This window comes from Balaenoptera musculus, chromosome 4, assembly GCF_009873245.2.
Source record: "Balaenoptera musculus isolate JJ_BM4_2016_0621 chromosome 4, mBalMus1.pri.v3, whole genome shotgun sequence".
Lineage (NCBI taxonomy): Eukaryota > Metazoa > Chordata > Mammalia > Artiodactyla > Balaenopteridae > Balaenoptera > Balaenoptera musculus.
In genome coordinates, this window is record NC_045788.1 from 130560584 (window position 1) to 130582381 (window position 21798).

Sequence of the window (21798 nt, forward strand, 5' to 3'; positions counted from 1 at the left end):
CAAAACCATAAATTCTATCAACAATTCAATTTGAATTTCTCATTAATATTGTAGGTTGACAGAGTTAATCTATCACCCAGTGTTCGAGGGCTGGAGAGGTAAAGAGTTGCGGGTGATCGGGGAATATCAGAATACTTTTCAATGGAGGAAATTAAGATAATAGATAATCACAGTACAGAATCTAAATTTCTTAATGGATTTGGCTCTTCTACAAATTAATCAGTAGAAGCCAGATCTACAGATTGGCCAGTAACAAGATGAACGGAAACTCCTGGAAGGAAATTTGATTGGGGGCCAGAATCTGGATCCACAGCCCAGGGAAGGGAAGCCACAGACTCCATAACCCAGGGGTCTGAAGCCATGGGATCCAAAGCCCATTGAGTAGCAGCTCCTGTATCCAGAGCTCAGGGAGAGGCAACTGCTGGACTTAAAGCCCAGACACCCAGCATAAGTTGTCCAGCAGGGACTGCAGAGCCTGGAGGTCCTTGGGCCGTAGCGGGATGTCTGGCAGGGAAAGGACACCACACGAGATGTCTGGCACCTGATGGGCTCATAGCAGGTCTCCTGACAGCCACGTAATAGAGAGGAGCCCAGCAGGCAGGTGCTAGGAGAGCAGAGGTCAGTGCTGTAGACCAGGTTGCTGGGCTGGAAGGAGCCTGGGTAGCATAGATAGTCTCCAAGGGAGCAGGAGGAGAAGATTCCAGGGCAGCCGTTGTAGGACATGTTGGCAGGAGGTATGAGTTCAGTTGAGTTATAGGGAGAAGATTCTGAGTTTGAATTTAACCTTCTGGACAGGGGTGTATATATATACTCTCAGCAGTAGACGTGGTAACCTACAGGGTCATTTTTTACATATTTGTGCTCCCTCGTTTACATGTGTGTAACTCAGTAATCTTCTCTGTAATTGCAGTTGGAATCGTTTTCCCCATATTGTATTTATGGGTGCTCTAATTTTGGTGTTATAGCCAAGGCCAATGAACTACACCTATGTCAGAAATGCTATGACTGTTTCACACTAATGCTTATCCCATCATAGTCAGGAAATGGTGAGATAAGCATCATTTTCCTTTTCCTCTTGTCATAATCCTTGGGTGTTTTGTGTCTGGCAATGATGAGAAAACACTTTTCTCAAATGGTGGTTAAATAAGATAAAATTATTTCTCTTCTTTGTCAATGGATCAGAGGTGCAACTTTGGCTTGAATGAGGAATCTACTAAAAACTGACCTTACCTGTCCTTATGTTTTCTCATTCTCCAAAATTATTGCCCATCTATTACATTCTATTGCACATGTGTCTCAGATACAATGGAGAGGAAAAAATAACAGCCAGGACAAACTGAATATCACTGATGGCTACAACCAGAGAGAAACCTGGACAATTATTTGGAGACATAGTGACAGTGAGGGACAGAACCAAGACAGAGTCACAAGTGCAGGCCAGTTTGGACCCTTATGAAGAGAATCAAAGAGCTAAGAAATATTGAGATGAGGGAAGGAAAAATTGAGTTTTAGATTCAGTGTATCTGATATGAGACCTGTAGTCTTAACAGATTCTCATCTGTATGTGTAGCAGCCCTGAGAATTTACTTCTCAGATCTTCATCTGCAGGAGGCTTGATTGACCAAGGGCCCCCCCATGCTATGGTCTGAAATCTAACACTTCATTGGCATGGAAGCCTTCCTTTCCATGGGGCTGCTCCCAGGCAATGACTGAGCATAACAGAGACACATGGAATCCTCTGATGGCCAACAACTGAGGATTCTCCAATGACCTTGAGGAACTATCTTTAATCTGTGGCTACCTGGGTCATGTCCTTCCCTCTCTTCTTCACTCTGGTCAGACTCGCATGGAAGTCTGACGTCTCCTAGCCTTCTTCACTCCCTCCTCCAATTCTTTTCTCCCACAGATATTTCCCAATAAAATCCTTGTACCTTTAATTCCATCTTGGTGTCTGCTTCATGAATGACCTGTACTAACACAGTAAGTTATGGAGTGACTTTTGCCTGCCCAACTATGTCTCTTCCAGGTCTTACGGATTCGTTGCCAAGAATCTATCTGGTGTTACTGATTTTCCATTTCCTTATTTTTTTAACAATATATTCTGCCCTTTTGTTATTTCACTCTTTTGCTTAATCTGGGATTAATGTACTTTCCAATTTCTACTCCTTAGTGTGGATATGGATTCAGTGATTTTCAGCCATTCTTCTAAAATGTATGCATTTAAGGCTATAACTTTCCTATGAAGCAGAGTTTAATTTTGATATTTTATATTTTATTGTGCTTTCTTCTTTGAGGATGGATTGTTTACAAGCATAATGCTTAACTTCCAAAATATGAGGATTTACTAGTTAATTCTGTTGTTCTAGTTGCTATTGCTTCTTAGCTTATACCACTATGATTAGCGTATGATCTATTTTGGTAAGTGCTTTGTGGGCACTTGAACATAACTGATATTCTGAAGTTTTGACCGCAATGTTTTATGCATGTTACTTAGGCCATATTTGCTAATCATGTCGTTAATATTTTCTATGCCCTTATTGTTTGTTTGTTTGTCATCTGTTTCTATCAAAAGTGAAAGAAGAGTGTTAAATTTCTAGTTGTGATTGTGGATTTGTATATTTCTCTTTGTAGATTGTCATTCTTTTTGGTGTGACAGCTTGAGCCATCTTTATCTTTGTATTTATTGTGTTTGAAATTTGTGATGGTTCCTTAATCTGTGTGTCAAAGAATTCCCAGATGCACTTCTCTGTTTTGCATGTTAAACATTCTAAATGCTTACTTTAAATGTAAAGGAGAGAGTCATTAAATTTTGTCTTAAAGAAGCAAAGGCAAGATAAGATTTAAAATACAAAGGGGAGACTCTGGTGAGGGAAAAATACAGGAAATCAGTATGTTGAATCTTGTTTACACATTTTTGTAATTAAACTAAATGGTTGGTGGGTAGTAAAACATTCAGACTGGACATTCTGTCTTGTACATGCCAACCCGGGTTAACAAACAAAATTATTTCAGTTATTTAATAATTAAAGAAAACAATTTGTAAGTTTAGCTTTGGAGCATTTGTTGCAGGCTGTCTCTGGGTAACGTTTGCTAAAGCCCATCTTTCAGCCATCTCAACCTTAAGCCAGCTCTTCTTATTTTCCTCATTACTATTTCACATGTGAGATGATGCCTTTCACCAATTTTGATAAATTGTCAACTATAGTCTCTTCAAATATTGTTTCTGTCCCATTCTTATTTCCTTTTTACTCCGAGATTCTAATTATAAGCAAAATACACTATTAAACTATGTTATATATGTCTCTTACAGTCTTTTCTCTATTTTCAATCTTTTTGTCTTTTTATGCTTTAGTTTGGGAATTTCTTTCTATTCCATCTTCTAGTTCACTAATTGTCTATTCAGCAATGTTTAATCCCCTGATAAAACATATAAATTAGGTTTTCCAAATCAGTTATTATTTTGTAAATTTCTAAAAAAATTTCAATTAGTTTCTGTTGTTTAGTTTTCAGTTTTCTGCCAAAATCTTCGATCTTATCTTTAATTCTTTAAACATAACTTTTCCTTAATAATAGTATTTTCCTATTTCTTATTGTTAAATTCTTTACATAAGTATTTTAATGTCTGATTTTGACATGTCCATTATATGGATTGTGTATTTCAGATTCTATCTTCTGCTGTTCTGTTTTGTTCCAGTCTTATTTTCTCATATTCCTGCTGTATTTTTAGAGTAATAGATATTTCATATATACTTTAAAAACCTGGGTGACTTTACCTCCCTCCAGAAAGATTTGCTTATGTTTTTGGAAGGCTGCTAGGATAAAGATGTCAGAATTCTAGATTATTTTAATCCAAAGAGGGATTGAGATAATTCAAACCTGGGCTTCAGTTCTTATAGGAAGCTGTCTATTAGCAACTCAGTTTTACTTCTAGGAACTGGTTCTCCGTGGTCTGGGATATTTTCCATGGTCCCAAGTCTTTGGTAAGCCCAAAATTCTAATTTTATTTCTCTAGCCCTGTTAGTTTATGAAAATTCTCTCAGCCTCTTAGCCACTACTTTCAAAATCAACATATAATTTGAAGGGAATAGCAACTCCAGATATAGGCTCATTTCTTTTGATTTCAGTTCTGACCCATATAGTGTCTCTGTGACTCTGGAACATTTTGATATGTCTCTGAAGTTTTCAAACACAGATTTTTTTTTTTTTTTTAATTTCTCCAGCTTTTCTATTCTCATTGAGAGGAATTGTTCAATGTTTTAAACAATGTTAGCTTGCTAATTTTATGTAATTTTGAAAGGTTTATTTATGTTTAGAATACATAAGAACATTTCAAATAAGATAGTAGCTACAGTGAAGGTGACCATTTAAAAGTCTGTTACAGCAGTTTAAATAGTAATAGATGACACCAGAAGTCATGGAATTTATATGCCACTGTTGTGAGTATCAACCTTTCTTTCTAACCCTGTCTCCCACCCCCATACCACTTCCCGTGCCTTACACTGTTACAATATGGCCTACACTCCCCACGTGCCTTCATACCTTTCTGATTTTCTCATCCCGTTTTAACCTTCCAGACCTTATCTTGTTCTGTTCCATATTTATTGCATCTTTGCTTTTCTAAGTGACACCGCACTCCCAACGGAAGCTGTCCACACCCTGCCTACGTCTCCTGGGTAATCATCTGTACAATCTGAAGGCTGATTCTTCAGGGCATCTGTAAAGCTCTGCCTAAGGACTTTTTCACTTCCCAGGGCATGCTGAGCCCCTGCACAGGGAATCCTCCACTAGAACTGAGCTCCAGCTGTCTACAGTGGTGCCTGGCTTAGTAATGCACCCTGTACTGCCTGCCTTCCATTCCCTGTCAATCTTCCCACTCCCTGCAGGTGTTTACTGTGATCACGTCCCAAGTAAAAAACTTGCCCTTGAATCCATGTTCTCAAGCTTTGTTTCCAGATAATTTATAGAAAAATACCTGGATGTCTCATTAATACATTTCCTGAAAAATCTTCGATGTTTCTCCACCTTGTAAAATTGTAATTATAGCACAAGGAACTATACTCAATATTTTATAACTTATAAGAGAAAAAATCTGAAAAAGAATATATATATAATATGTGCATTATAAGTGAATCTGTGCTGTACACCTGAAACTAATGCAGTATTGTAAATCAACCATACTTCAATAAAAATAAATAAATTGTAATTTTAAATTCCTAGGGAAAAATACCAAGAATATATTACAAAGGGAAATGTGCTTTAGTATTGTATGTGGCACATTTAAGAAAGGCAGCCATGATATCTTTGTCCAATGAATATATTTTTAAGAACACAGAATTCAAAAGTCTTCTAATCTATGTTGGATAATAATAAAGAACATATTTTGTGGCTAATAGGTAATAATAGATAGTGATTAAAGGGGATCTTTATATAAGAAGTATTGGCTTTTGTTTATTGTTTCAAACCTAGATGATTAATAAAAGAAAGATCCCCAGCAGGTTAGTGACCAGTTGACTGGTAATTTGGAGAAGAGCAGTAGGTGGGTGCTGACCATTGTAACCTTCATCTATGGATGAGATTCTGCTGGAAACACATCTCACATATCAAAACTATTTTGTTCATAACATAAGGGTTTAGACTCTGCAATTAAAAAATCAGAAGTCACTGGATGCACAGCTCAAAGTGATAAATTTTACATGAAATATATATCTCAATTTTTGTTATAAATAACTCAGTTTAAAAAAAAAGAACAAAAATAATGGTGGAGGTTTATGTTACATAGAACAAACAATATAATCTCTGGGCTTAATTTAGTCCACATTTAGGGAGTTTACAAATTCTTCTTGAATTTATATTAATTTAAAGTAGATGAAAATTTAGCAATTTAGAGCAAAGGGAAGAGAAGAATATCTCTTGTCAGGGAATAGTCCTTGAACAAGGAAACTGGAGTAACTGAAGACAAATTCACTCAATTTCCCAGTTTTGCCAGATAAATTTATGCTCCCCTTTTAACTCAGGTATTTTATATTTAAACATTTTAAAAATTTTGTCCAGCTTTATTGAAGTATAAATGACAAATAGCAGTTGATATATATAGTGTACAATGTGGTGTTTTGCTATAGGTATATATTGTGAAATGATTACTGAAATCAAACTAACATATCCATCACTTCACGTGGTTACAATTTGTGTGTGTATGTGTGGTGAGACCGCTTAAGATCATTTCACTTAGGAAATATCAAGTATACAAAATAGTATTAGTGGTATCATTAACTATAGTTACCAGGCTGTACATCAGATCTGCAGAACTTATTCACCCTGCATAATTAAAATCTTGTATCCTTTGGCCAATATCAGAATAATTTTAGAGTTGTGTTTGAAAACAGAAAAAATGGGGAAGGAATAGTGTCCACAGTATTGTATCAATTAGACATCTTACCTACTTGCTGAGGCACAAAGCAAGGAGAAATGAATTCTGGTCTTGAAGAACAGAAAATAAAGGACTCACCAAGTAACTATTTGAATTGGGTGTATTTACTTCTTTCCTCAGTCCTCTTCCTTCTGGAAGGTCTACATTATGTTACTTTTAAAGTTGCCATAAATTTTATTGATAAAATTCAATATTTTTAACATTATTATTTTTTGTAAGTTTATAACAGTTTTATTAGAAAATAAAATAAGAAAATATTGCCATCAACCATAACACTATATTTCCTCGAGTCTGGAATATAATTTAACTGGTTTTTTTCTAACATTGAATATTTTGTGAATGAACTAGAAAGTATCTGTTTATACTCTCAGAATATGAAAAATCTAGCAAACTTTGTTTTTAAACTTAGAATCTATAGTTAAGGAGAGGCTATAAATATATATACACATATATATGTATATGAAAAAACAGAAGAGAAAGTCTAAGTTAAGCACAGAAAAAGGAGCAAAGAAAAATCCTACTGTGGGGACAAAAAGAGAGAAGAGAGAGAGAGATTCATACGTTCTGCAGAGGAAAAGAGAACTGGAAAGAAAAAAACCTTCAAACTGCAGCTCTGCAAGTGCCAGTAAGTCATTCAAAGCCTGTGCAGAGAAAAACTAGAGACATTCCAAGACAATAGAAGTCCTAGGTATTTATAAATGTAGATGATAAAAGGCACATGTCAAAATTCATAAAATATACTAATTTTGAAAATTTTAATTAAGAAGACATTAGGAAACAGACAGTAGTTTGAGTGCAATAGAAAAAACAATTTTCTTGAGCCTTCTCTGCTTCACTTTCATTTGTTTCCTCCCCTCATCAGACTCGTGTTTCCCTCCTGGCTGAATAGAGATGGGCCCAGATTGATCTTCCCTGGTACTATTTCAACTGAGCCTTTTTTTTTTTTTTGTCATCTTATCTTTACATACACAGCAAAGTGTCTTTCAGTTTCTAGCCATTTCTCTCTCAGTCTCTTTGTTTTAACTATTTTTTGTCTCTCTTCATTGGATTAGAGACACACTGTAACTGTGATACTTGGTGTATTAGTTTTCTATTGTTGCCATAACAGATTGCCACCAAGTGATTTTGGAGAATGGGAATGAATGTTGACAAGGTGGATCATTCCAGGAAGGATTCCATCCAACTAGAAACTGTGCCTCTGATCCATTGTACCAGAAGAAAATTGATTTTGTCTCATTCCCCACTCTTAGGAGGAAAGCATCTACCAGCAAAACCAGATGTGGATACACAGGAATCAGATTAGCATAAACCAGAGGAAAAGCTTTCCTGGTCTTGTTGCTTTCCTGGCCATCATGGGATGTGCATTAATGTAAAACAGTCAACATTTCTGACACAGCAGTAGTCCATTGGTTTTGGCTATAACAACAAAATTACAGCACCCATAAAAACAAATGCGGAAAACTATTTGAATGCAACTGTAATTACAGAGAAGACTATTGAATTACACTTATGCAAAAGAGGAAATCTAATGTGGGGACCATGACCCCATAGGTGTCACACCCATTGCTGAAAGTATATAAATGCCATAGTGCAGGGGTGACATTCAAGCAGAATCTTCTCACAGTAACTCAGCTGAACTCACATCTCCTGTCAACATGTCCTATAATTGCCGCTCTGGAAACTTCTCCTCCCGCTCCCTTGGGGGCCACTTGTGCTACCCAGGCTCCTTCTACCCCAGCAACCTGGTCTACAGCACTGACCTCTGCTCTCCCAGCACCTGCCAGCTGGGCTCCTCTCTCTACAGTTAGGAGACCTGTTATGAGCCCATCAGGTGCCAGATGTCCCTTGTGGTGTCCAGTCCCTGCCAGACATCCTGCTACCGCCCCAGGACCTCCAGTCTCTGCAGTCCCGCTGGACAACTTACGCTGGGTGTCTGGGCTTTAGGTCCAGCAGCTGCAATTCCCTGAGCTCTGGATCCAGAAGCTGCTACTCACTGGGCTGTGGATTCCGTGCCCTCAAACCCCCGGGGTTATGGAGTCTGTGGCTTCCCTTCCCTGGGCTGTGGATCCAGATTCTGCCGTCCAACCTACTTTGCCTCCAGTAGCTGCTAACCATCGTGTTACAGACCAACATGTGGATTCTATTTCTATCGTTCAACTTGTTGAGGGTCTAGATCCTTTCGAGTATTGAGATCAAAGTCTCTGCTCAATACAGCCATCATTTTCATTCTCACCATTTACCACTGTTCTTTTATTCTTAAATCATCAGTTTCTTGCATCATCAACTTTTGAGAGACTCTGAATTTAATGAATAACCCAATATGAAGTCCTAATATCTGTGCTATTGATAGAAAATATGTTATTGGATTTTCATGGAAGAGCAATTGAAAATGAAAATCTTAATCTGATAAATTTATGTTGTCATCTAGCACCGAAATATATTGTTCATCTTATTATTATTTGCCTATAGTTTATTTAGGATTTGGGAATTTTAAATAAAGATCAATATGACTCTGAAACTGGGTTTGGGAACACACATTTTGATAGATTTGAGCAAATTTCTTTTGTCAGTGCATATGTTCCCTACTGGAAGTATTTATTTCCTGGAGGTCCATATTTTGTATGTCTCAATATCAGTGACACTTGCCTGAGAATGGAGGCATGGATTTCTGCTGATAAAGGAAAACAGAGAGATTGGCACATAACTAGAAATGCAGGCAACAAGAATACAATATAATTTTTAAGATAAGGTTACACATAGACCAAAAACATACCTGAAAGTCTAGTATCTGAGTGTGGGTTTTCAGCTAAGAGAAAAGATGAGCCTTAAACAACTGCTAAGATAGATGTTTTGCTCCCTGTTGGTTGGCATAAGAAGTGCCATGATCCTTCCCTGAGCCTGGTCCCTGAGCATGATCCATTCCTGAGCCATCCCTATGAACATATGTAAAGAGATTCACAATGACCTTAAGTGGGGAGTACCTGGGTTAAGGAGGTGTGGGAAAAACTCCTGATGCTTCTCCAAGGTTCAAACTGCATCAACTAAGAGCAACACACCTGAGCAATGCTGAACAAACATTTGTATCCATTAATCTTTGCCTGAACCCCTCTCTCCCCAAAAGCAGAGCTGAAGTCAAAACCTTGGGTGCAGACAGTGTATTTGCCATGAGACCCCAGGGAGCTAGTTTGGGAGACCATGGAAGGTGAAAGAATCAAAGACGAAAATTTCACAAAGGGACATATTTTTTGGTTGACTTTATGGTGGGCAATGGGGACTCAATCGTTCAGGGCCTTTTTAGGAATGTATAGAATGACTTTTGGAATTGTCCACCCCAGGATCTGATCAACAGGGGGGAAGCATTTATGCATCAGCTTCCGTCTTCTATTGCTAGAATGTTGTCCCTGATGTTGGTTACTTTCCTGGAACCTCATTACCTGTGCAAAGAGGATTCATAGTGTGTTCCTTTTGTTTTCCTGGCTGTGCCCTCTGAGAAGGCCAGGTAGAGAGTGAAAGAAAAGTTGCCTATGCATGAAGGGAGAGACTGTGCAAAGAGGGTTGAAAACTGCATGAAATTGTTCACCATAGCTGTGCCTGGGATCACAGGTGAGAAAATGAGGATATAACGGAGAATACAAGGGTACCAGATACACCACTTGCATTTAATGCTCAAACATCCTTGTGAGAAAGACAGACATTGTGTCATATAGACCTTTCCAGACATGAAGGAATGAAAAGTCAAAAAGTATTAGAATCTTGCCCAAGGTTATACATCAAAGATCTAGTAGAATCTGATCTCTTGAATTACTCTTTTCTTGTTCTTTCCTGAAGTTTTTTAAAACTCCTTTTTTAACCAAGATCCATGAGTATTTCTCTACAGAGATTGCTTTATCTGAATAGACTTCAGCTCCTATCGGATTTAGTTTCATTAGCCTCATGAGCAGTATTCATAATAAAGAGAAAAATAAAAATAAATGCAGCATTTAGGAGAAGGAAGCTAAAGAAAGATGAGCTAATTTCTCTTGAAAACATTTGCATTAACCATAATATTTAATAATAGTCCAAGAGAAGTACTTGATTACCCCTCAGGAAGATATTGCTAGAAATCTTGAGTGCTATGACAAATCCTATATTAATTATCATTATTAATGTCACATTATAATGTTCCTTTTCTCAATAACTAATGCTATGAACAAGAATATTAAAACAAAACAAAATGAAACCCTCCCTTTCACAGCCACACATACACAATTTCAATACCAGCAACCAAAAAATTGAAGATAATGGGCTTATTGTTAAAAATTAAAAAGAAATAAGAGATAAAGATGATTCTTATATAACTTGGCAGATTTCTTATCTTCCCTCGAAATTCCCCCAACACATTGTCACTCCTAGAAGATTTTCTCTGAAAATTAAAAAAAAAAAAAAAAAGTAAAATTACCGAACTGTGACATCTCACTAATCTGTAAACTGCATTCCCATTTTGGTGAGTCAGATTGAAGGAGCAAGGAGTCAATCAGGATAAAATCATGGGAAAGTTCCTGCAGAGAGAAAAGTAGTATAATTGGATGCAAAAGTAACATAGAATGTGGAAGAAAGACTGAGAATCAGGCATTGAAGAATGTATAGCCCAAGCAAGAGACAAAAATAATTTCCCTACGTGTGTGCTTTGTTATGTAAAATAACATACTAATGACATAAAAATCAACAACACAAAGGCATGAGGAAAAAAATAATACAACAGAGGTGGAAGAGGTGATTGATGAGGTAGGGAAAAACATGCCAAAATAACCTACTCTGGGTATATACAAAAATGTTTTAAAATTACAATTTCTACTCTGAGTAGCAGAATATTACAGCATGTTTGGATTCAATTATGGGTTATATGTTTACAGCAATTGCAACTGTATTTTTTTCTCCATAGAAATCTTACTTTATTGTTTTTACCATGATGTTGTCCTTCACCAAAATTTGTATTTTTATTGTTACTGAGACAACCAAAAATTTTATCTTTGATGTTGAACTTTTAAAATGATTTTATATTAGCATTGCCAAATAGAGTATTATGAACTTTCAATAGCTTTACATGGATTCTTTGGACTGCATGAAGAAATCAAACCACTATTGGAATTAATTCATTTTTGATTTGAAGCATTTAACAATACTGACATAATACTGGCTTCATTAATCCTTAATGAAGTTTTTCTTTTGCTAATGGAGGAGCATATCATCAGCTACTGCTTCATTTGTTGTTTTGTTTTGTTGTTGTTGTTGTTGGATGTTTTTGTTTGTTTTTACTTGCACAAGAAAACTTAGGATTTAACATGAGTGAAAATGATTTAGAATAGTTATGTGACCTAAATGAAATGTATGCATCAGAGTGATATATTAACACAGCTTTTGCAACTGCTAGTGATTAATCATCTTTGGAAGTAATCATCTTAAAATTTTTATCTTTTGAAATAGATACTGATGCTTCTTCAGCAAAATTGTCTCTTTTATTTTTCATGTGGTAAGTGATATTTCTGACCCCAGTGGTGGAAAGTAAATGTTATTGAATTGCTGTACAAGTCATATATTCACCATCAATTTGCTTTAGTAATAGAAATTAAGTATTCACATTTTTAAATTAAATATGAACTTTTAGTTTTCATTCTTTGCTCCTAAAAAGATATTTTTTTTGCAAAGTTTAAAGAAGAAAGATGTTCCTAAACAATAAAATGAATAGTTGTAGATTTAAACAATACGACATGTGGCCAAGCCACTGTAGCAAGAACATTTAGATTAATATTTATATGCTGTGTGCCACCCTCAATTTAGGCCCATATTTTATGTACACCTAATCAGTAATTCTAAATTCCCCACTATCTCCACCTACTGATAGTTTGGGGTGTATTATTGCATCTTGCAGGCTGTGGAAAGAGCCATAGTAGTACTGGCTAGGTTAGAATGACAAATGACCCTTCACCAAGATTTGAACATGTGAGCTGTCCTACCGCTTGTATCTGAGTGTAATTTGTTTTCCATGATCCCTCTGCAATAAAAGGAGTAGTTCCATTTTGTTCAGGTAGGATGACCAAGGAAAGGATAGGATATGGCTTGTCTTCTTTCAGATTTAACACTGGTTAAAGTGAAAACTCTGTACACTATACATGTATGTCATACACCACTAGATGAAACCATAGCAAAAGCAAAGTGGTTTCCTAAACTGATCATCATTTATGTTAACTCAATTATTCATTATAAATAAAAAGTGAAAACTCTAAGACAATTACCAAATGGGACTGGATGCTGAGACAAATGGAAAAAAACCAAGACATATGGTTACTCTGTGGGTGAGAATCTAGGTCATCTGTATCTTTCAGTAATGTTGTCCTTGACATAATGGATAAAAGTTTGGAGCATAACTGCTGATTCAGGAGTGATCAGCTGCTTAAATATTTAGTTGAATCTTGTAACAAGAGAATATTTGCATTGTTTTTGAGTTTCATTTTCTTTTTTTTTTTTTTTTTCCAAACAAATGTTATCAACAGAACTAAAAACATAGTAGCAATTGGGACTCCATCATACTTGTATAACGGATTGTATGGAAAATGTTGGGCTTACTTGCTAATAAGTACTGGAATGTGTTAGATGTTTCATTTATAAATCAATCAGAAATTTCATTTGATTTCTTATATGCCTGTAAAGCTGGGAGAACTGGAATTCTCAACAAATCTAACTCACTAAAATCTAAGTTCTTACTGAATATCTCCATTTCAATTTCTCAAATATTTTAGAATGTATTTATGATTAATTTTCCTTCCAGAATTATATGATGTAGTCAATTTAATATACCTTACAACTTGTAACTATTTTATTTAAAAATATTCAAGTTTCTAACCCACGACAAAACCAAAGGTCACAGTTATTTGTTTGTAGTCTTAAAAATGTATTTTCAGGTTTTATCATATGAAGGTATTAACAGATGGAGTAAACATAAAAGATGAAATAATTTCTTCCAAACCTAAAGGACACTGGACAGTTTTACATTTTAAAGTAAAGATTTTTAAAGTGATGAATACAAGATACAGAAATATCCAGCCAGATATTTAGAAGTAGTTTTGATGACACAAAGTAAACAAATAATGTTAAAGCCAATATGTGGATGTCATATACCATATTTTTATTTAAAATTACAACATTTTTTTCTACTAGTAATATTTGAAATAGACTCATTAGGAGAAATAAATAGGAAATAAATGTGCTTCAATATTTTTGGCATGTTTCTTCAATGAATACATTTACAGTTACTGGTATTCAAATTATCCCTAATCCATAGTAGGTAACAGTAGAAGTCAAATTTATAAGCTAAATGTAGGAAAAAAGGTCAATAAATAGTATAGATATTGATATAGCAGGTATTGCATTAAATTTCTAGATGTAGTAGGTACTGTGTTCAGGCATAATATTAGTAGAAGCCAGGTCCACAGGTTGGTTGGAAAGAAAGAGACTGGCAACTCCTAGAAGAGAGGTAGGTCAGAAGGTAAAAGCTGGATCTACAACTTAGGGATGAGAAAGCATTGGGGCCACAACCCACTGATTGGAAACCACTGGATCCAAAGCCCAGAGAACGGAAGCCACAATCAAAAGATTGAAAGTTACTTGGAGCCAAAGCCCAGAGGCCCAGAGAACAGAGTAAGTCGTCTGTCAGGGAATGAAGAATGTGGAGGTCCTCCGGTGGTAGCAGGACATCGGGCAGGGACCGGACACCACATGGAATGTCTGGCTCCTGATGGGATCACAGCAAGTCTCCTGACAGCCAGTGTAGAGAGAGGATCCCAGACGGCAGGAGCTGGGAGAGCAGTGGTCAGTGCTGTAGACCAGGTTGCTGGGGTAAGAAGAGCCATAGGAGGAGCCTGAGTAGCGCAGGTGGTCCCCAAGGGAGCGGGAGGAGAAGTTTCCAGAGCAGCGGTAGTAGGACATGTTGATAGGACATGTAACTTACAATGGGAATACTGTAAGTTTGAATGTCACTTTTTCGACAGGGGCATTTATATAACCTTATCATTGACTGTGTCATCCACATGGTTTATAAAAACAAGTCACCTTCCTCTTTTTAATTGAATTGGAAAGATCAGCATAGTTATACATATGTAGTATTTGTGGTTTTACAACTGGAAAGTGCAGTCATGTTTGTGCCTTGGAATTCAGGTAATAGTATTGAATTTTCAAAGCTCTTAGTCATCCTTCTCTACCAAAGGTCACTGAGCAGATCACTCAGAAAACTTTAGATGTAGTGTCTGGGCTGAGGGAAGCTGGCTTAATTAAAAATAATTGATACCCCTTTCACAGTCTGTCTCAAAATCGTTGCCATCTGGATAGCAAAGTTGCTAACTGATCTACTCAAAGTCATTTTTTTAAAAACAAAAATATACATTGATTGTTACCAGGAAGTGGAAAGTTTACCTAATGGACAGTGCCATCAGGAAGCAGCAATGGTAACATGCAGATGTATGAAGATTTTTGTTTTTTTAATTGGATCTCGATTTTAATGGCTTTAGTGAAATATTAACTGAGAGACCCCCATTTCTGATGTCCCTGCTTAAAATTGCATGCAAACTAATGAGTCAGTCTTAGCTTTTCTGTCTTCTGTGTGTGTCTTTACTGTAGAATTAGTTAAATATTAAATATAAATATAAATTTCTTTATATTATTTTGGAATGTTAGAGGTTATTTCTCTAAGATGCTGGAAAAAAAAAAAAAAAACATTAAAAAGGTGGCAAAAATGCCTAGTATTTCTCTCTCATCAGAGGCGATGTTTACCACTAAAAGGATTCCCCAGAATCTGAAAAATGCCCCTGTTCTATAGAAAGTTTATAAGGTAATTGCCTTGAACTTTTGGAGCAAAGAAGTCATCTTAAAGAGATTCTTCCTTTGCCTCAGGAAGCGACATATATCACTTTGACTTAAATTATTTTCAGGTGTTTCTGACAAGTATTATAAAATTTCTAAAATAATGGTCATTTTTTTGTTGTTGTTTTTCTATGACTTGTATTCCACCTCTGTGTAGTAGGCTAATGAAGATTGACAACCTTGAAGAAGAGGAGAGATTAAGAAAGTTTATCTTTCTGTGGCTTCTGTGCTGTTTAATTTGTTCATTTCATAGAAAAACATTTCCCTTCTACTTTTGAACAAAAGTGCTTGGGTACACAAACCTCCATTTTGTTGAGAAAAGGATGCTCAAAATTACTTAATAGCTGATCTCATAGAATATTCTTCCACAGAAATAGCTTATATAAGAGTGGATGACATTGAAGCAAGCAAATTCAATTTAGCTGAGTTAAATATTTATATGGATGTTTTGATGTTCAATAATTTATTAACAAATAAAACAGGAAGGTTTGGAATCTACTAGAATGTTTTTTTCTATTCATAATTAAGAAGCCTAATAAATAAGAATTGTTTATTACAGAAATGGAGCACGTATTATGTTACCTAGTATATGCAACATGATTGAAGACCAATTTGTCTACTCAAAACGTTCAGAATCATAAAATCTACAGTTTGGAAGGGAGTTTTGCAATTACCTTCAGTACTCTACCATGTTGGAATCCCATTTACAATACCTTTTTAGGTGGATATCTAATAAGTGCCCCCAAGATGGAAATCTCAATTACCTGCAAAAGTACCTTGTTTTAGATTTTTAGCTGAATCTTTCCTCAAAACTTCCACTTAGTAATTTCAAGTCTTCATAGAATGAGTCTCAGGTCATTTCCATTGGACAATACATCAGTTTTTGAAGATAGATGTCTTAAGAGATTTGCCTATACCCGCAGGTTATCTTAAGCCATCCCCTGTACCAGGCACTACTCTATTTATAGTTAACGATGATGAACTTTATGGGAGAGTCTAGAAAAAAACTCATACTAGTCCTCTAGGCAGAATATTTATACATCATTTGATATATTTACCACATCAGAGGTCCCAAAAGGATTCATTCTCTTTTTCACATTATCATACATTTTGATACCCTCCACTCTCAGTTCAATTTATAAAGATCATTTGTAACTATGAATTTTTCTAACTTGATCTTTCTTTGAAGTTTACCTGGGGTAGACACTTTCCTAATTTCTTGATTTTACTTACCTTCTGTAATAAAAATCCTACTCCATGAGTGAAAACTAAGGGAATAAAAGCCCATTTTTAATGTATACTGCTTATCTTTTACTTCTCAGTAACATAAACACCACCAAAAATTACTTAAACTTTATAGGGATAGAGATTTTTTTGAGAATTAAATTTATTGATGAGTTCTTTCAAGAAGCAAGTCAACTTCAGAACAAAAATTTCTTGACTTAAGTATTTTTATAATGTCATCTTCAAAGCACTCCTGCAAATACTGAACCCTTATTTTTAAATCAAAAACTCATGCACACAAGAGCAGCTTGGGTACCCTGTGCTATAAGAAAACTAGAATGTAAATGTGTTAAACATGCATTTAATGTTTGTACCAATTGAGGATTGTAAGTGGGTTATTTCTTCTATAAGGTACACAAGATTTGGGAGATGGAGCAGATATTGAGGGTTTCTTTTTCTCAATTTGGTTGCTAAACTTTGAACTAAATAAATGTCCCATCGAGACTACAAAGTATTTTTTAGAGCCTTAAACACAACAAAATTCTCACTGTGTTACCCATTCAATACAATATCTTTAAGGATAGGATGAATAAAACACCAATCTTATAGGTACAATTATAGTACAACATTTTTGCTTCATGAACAATTACTTTGAAAAACTAATGCAATTCTTTCATTTAAAAGTCCACATTCATAAAAAAAGGTCTTTGAAGGTTAATGCATTTCATTTTGACTAGAATCTAATTAAGCGTTCTTATTAAAATGGGCACATGCTCTTACACCCATTGCTAGAGTACAGTATATAACTGTCCAGTATAGAAGGTAACATTCACACTCACAAACTTCCCTCTGCAACTCAGTTGAACTTAGAACTCCTGACAACATGTCTTTCAACTGCAGCTCTGGAAACTTCTCCCTCTCCCTTGGAGGTTACCTGGGGTACCCAGTTTCCACCTATGATTCTTTCTACCACAGCAATATAAGCTACCCCCACCCCAGCACTTTCCAGCTGGGCTCCTCTCTCCACGGTGGTTGTCAGGAGACCTTCTTTAAGCCCACCAGCTTCCAGACACCCTGGGCTGTGACCAGATCCTACCAGACATCCTACTTCCATCCAAAAAATATCATCTTCCACAGTCCCTGCCAAACAAATTACACTGGATCTCTAGGTTTGCGAAATACTGGCCCTGGATCTTTTGGTTATGGAAATACTGGCTTCCAGTCTCTGGGGTGTGGATCCAGCTTCTGCTGCCCAACTTACTTTTCTTCCAGGAATTGCCAGTCATCTTGTTACCAACCAGCCTTCAGCTCTCGCTTTTTTGGATAAATTTACTGAATGTCTCCCGTTACCTCATGGTTATATCTGCACTTTATGAAACTTTAGCACTCAGCCTCTCCAACATCTTTGATTACTGACCATCTTCAACACTAGGACTCGCTAACACAGTCCTCCCAGAAGTAACAAAGTAACCTTGGCCTGTAACCTTTTCTAAATCAGACACGTGAGATATATGTTGAATTTTCATTCCTATGCCAATGCTCTGAATCATTTCTGTTACTACCTTAATAAGACTCTTATTTTCCTCCTAAGATTCTTTCACTTAAGTGTATTGCAAATAGATATGGCATTTAAAATAAACTTATTTCTCTAGCATGAATTATGGCATTCCATTTTTTTATCCATATGGTACATTTAGTGAATGCATCCAGTAACTTCAACTGTCTTCATTAGCTAAACACCTTGTTGTTGTTGTTTTCTTTGTTTCATATGTTTCATTAATATTTTGCTGGGTAGAAAAGAGGAAGTTTAGAGAATCTAAATATATGGCATATCTTATGTCTTAACAGATTTATATCCCTCAGTGGGTACATTTGTTCATCTAATTGCTTTAGAAAATTTTGTTTTTAGGTAGGCATTCGTTGAAACATATTTATTGTGTTCTGGTTCTAGAGCAGGCATTTATGCTGAATGAAGACATAAATTCCCTGCCTTCACAGAATTCACACACACACTATTTTAACTCACTGCCATGTAGCAAGTGCAAAATGGTGATAAAAACATGTTTCAAAGGGAACACAAAGAACAGGAACTTCAAAGAAGGGTGAGAATATCACACGAAACTCATTATTGACAATAGTATGTGTAAATTACCAGTTCATATAAAAATATAAATCTTGCTGTTCTAATGTGTTAGTTGTGGTCCTTTGAGAAATAGCTGCTATCTAGGATTTGACATGACAGATATTTATTGGGGAAAATATCTGTCAGTGAAAATGGGGAGGTAGCTGGAGAATTCTGAGAGATCCAGCAGACAACAATGCAGGTCTGAACTCAGTGAAGGAAAGAGGGAAGGAAGGAAGGAAGTTTGCGTTAGAATAATCCTCTTCAGGCAGTTCCAAGAAAGTTTTGGTAAGTCACCCGCAAGTCACAGAGATGGGCCTGCCTGAGTATCCCTGCCAAGCTCAGTCACTGGCCAAGAACAGGGCACAGCATGACCTTGGCATAATCGCGGGGGTAGATTCAGAGACTGACAGCTGGGACTATAAGTCAGTTAGGCTCCCTGCAGTGGAAGATATGAGAGCTACATTTTTTTTTTTTAATTTATTTATTTTTGGCTGCGTTGGGTCTTTGCTGCTGCCCACGGGCTTTCTCTAGTTGCAGGGAGCGGGGGCTGCTCTTCGTTGTGGTGCACAGGCTTCTCACTGCAGTGGCTTCTCTTACTGCAGAGCACAGGATCTAGGTGCACAGGCTTCAGTAGTTGTGGCAGGCGGGCTTCAGTAGTTGTGGTACGTGGACTCAGTAGTTGTGGTGCATGGTCTTAGTTGCTCCGCGGCATGTGGGATCTTCCTGGACCAGGGCTCGAACCCATGTCCCCTGCATTGACAGATGGATTCTTAACCATTGTGCCACCAGGGAAGTCCTGAGAGCTACATTTTCATAGCTTCCATGTTCATGAAATTTATTCTGATTTCAAATAAGCTGAAATAATGACAAATAGTAAAATCATAACTGAAAACAGACTTTTCCATGAATTAAGTTCAGTATACTTTATTTTACTTTCATCAATCAAAAAAATTAATTACTATATTAGACCCTATATAAGACTCACTGAGTGAAAGTCAAACCTTACAACTGAATGTGAGAAACAATTGAGAATTATTGGATGGCCATCTTTAATTTTAAATGCAAGTGATGTATTAGACAGATTGGACCCAGTAGGGCATAATTAGGAAAGTGCTTCATTTTTCTCCTGCTATGGAACTTCACTCTTGACCTGCAGACTCTAACTTCCCTGAATTTCTGAATAATACCTTGTGCAGATCTATGATCACATTAAGATATTAAGAAACATTTTATTCCATATTAGTAGTTAAGTTTACTCCAGTATAAATTAAAAACCAGTCTTACAGCCATATTAAAGCCCCTCCCTTTTTCCTGGGTTCAAGCCTGTCATGTGATTACGTAGGCCGCCTGTGACTTGGAGGGGCCCAATCATTTTATTTACCGGCTTTGCTCTCCCTTGTCTTCCATTAGTGTGCTCCTCCTGGCTTCTCCTCTTCAAGCCAAAGAGAAAGGATAGGAGGAAAGGAAATGACAGCTGAGGCCATCTGTCTCAACCTGCTTTAGACCACCTGTGTCAGCATGAGCTAGTTGATTCAGGAAACTTTTCCTGGGAAAAGATGAGACTAAACCAATAAATCATTTCACTGTATGCTTCAGGAAACTCCTGTAGTATTGAATACAACAGTCTGCAGACCTGAAAAACAGCTCTCTAATTAAGCAACAGTTAACTTATCAAGAGACTCGTGTTGGTACCCTCTCTTTGCCATGCCTATCAATTCTAAACTATCAGCTAATAAATTTGCCCAGTGCCAATCAATTCTGTGCCTTGAAACCATCTGAGCCCAAGATCTCACTTCTAATGTCTGTCTATAGAGACACAGCTAAACGCCTCAATGCAACGGTGTCCCCTTTTCTGCAGGAAGTTTGAATACACTTTGTTTTGCTTAGTTAACAGATTGCCTGGTGATATTCTAAGACGTTCAAAAGGGACATCAAAAGTCTTTTCACTTAGCCAGTGCTAAGTGTTCCCTATGGTTCTGTCTTTGCTGTTGAATATCCTCACTTATCACTCATGTCTGAATACTAGCTCTTTTCTGGTGGTATGTTTTCCAGAAACCACCATCTTACCATTACCCTGACAGCACACACTTCCATAACTTCTCCTTAGCTCCTCACCCTCAGTTCCTGCCCACCACCAGTGCTGCACCCACCCAGCTTTCCTCTGCTAGGATCCATTTGCTGTGCAGCCAACCCTCTTAGCCTAAAGGAAACACACACACACTTGCTACACTACTCATGAAAGCAGAGTCTGGCAGCATGCTTCCGATGGGCAGAATTTCTTTTTCTCTGAAGGTCTTAATTGGTTGAATGAGTCTGCCCACATTAATGAGAGCAATCTCCTTAAATTCAACTGATTATAAATGACAAATTCATCTGCAAAATGCCTTTACAACAAGAACAAGACGAGTATTTGACCAAACAACTGGGCACCATAGCCTAGCCAAACTGACACATAAAAGTAACCATCAGAGTCTCCGTTTTCAAGAAAATCTGGGCTCACAGTTTCTGTTTCATAAAAAAATATAGTTTAAATTACTGCACAAGACTGAAAGCGAGAGTAAGTTAAAATTTTACTTATAAGTAATCTTCCTCTCAGTTTATAAAATTATTTTCATACTTTTTAATAATCACTTTCTCAGATTCTTATGTCTAATTTGTAAGAGAGATTTCTAGCACAATTTCATGATCACTCACTAGAATAACTAAATCTCAATAAAATGTCTATATTTGTTCACAAAAATAATTTCTTTTCTGCTAATGAGCCCTCTGGCTTCTTTAGTGTGGTTCTGCTAAGAACACAACTCTGACCCAGCTGTGCACAAGAGACTTATTAGGGCAGAGGGCAATGTTCAGAGAATTTATTTCCAAGATCATTTTTAATCTATTTGCTCAACTTATGCTAATTCTGTGATCATATTTCTCATATTTGCTTCATTCATTTGCTTCTTTCATGCCTCTGTTTTATGTCATGCCCTTCTTTTATCATTTTCTACTTTTCTGCTTTGTTTCCTGCACTTTATACATGTATTCATTCTCTTCACAGTTTCCATAACTTTTGGCACTATTAACATTTAGGATGGATAGTATTTTGTTAGGACAGGGCTGTTTTGTGCATTGTATGATGTTTAAT

At 36.6% G+C, this 21798-nt stretch overlaps 2 protein-coding genes and 2 pseudogenes across 2 annotated transcripts; 2 read left to right on the forward strand and 2 right to left on the reverse strand.

Moving 5' to 3' along the window:
- Window positions 1-219: 219 nt before the first annotated feature.
- LOC118894446 (keratin-associated protein 13-1-like) lies at window positions 220-774 on the reverse strand. Its single transcript, XM_036850732.1, has one exon. It carries the CDS (start codon window positions 721-723, stop codon window positions 220-222), a length of 504 nt encoding a protein of 167 aa, XP_036706627.1. The 5' UTR covers window positions 724-774.
- Window positions 775-8082: 7308 nt separating this feature from the next.
- On the forward strand, window positions 8083-8592 carry LOC118894797 (annotated as a pseudogene).
- A 5282-nt stretch (window positions 8593-13874) lies between these two features.
- On the reverse strand, window positions 13875-14398 carry LOC118894856 (annotated as a pseudogene).
- A 3028-nt stretch (window positions 14399-17426) lies between these two features.
- On the forward strand, window positions 17427-17870 carry LOC118894072 (keratin-associated protein 15-1). The gene has a single exon (XM_036849719.1). The coding sequence runs from the start codon at window positions 17427-17429 to the stop codon at window positions 17868-17870; it is 444 nt and encodes a 147-aa protein (XP_036705614.1).
- The last annotated feature ends 3928 nt before the right edge of the window (window positions 17871-21798 follow it).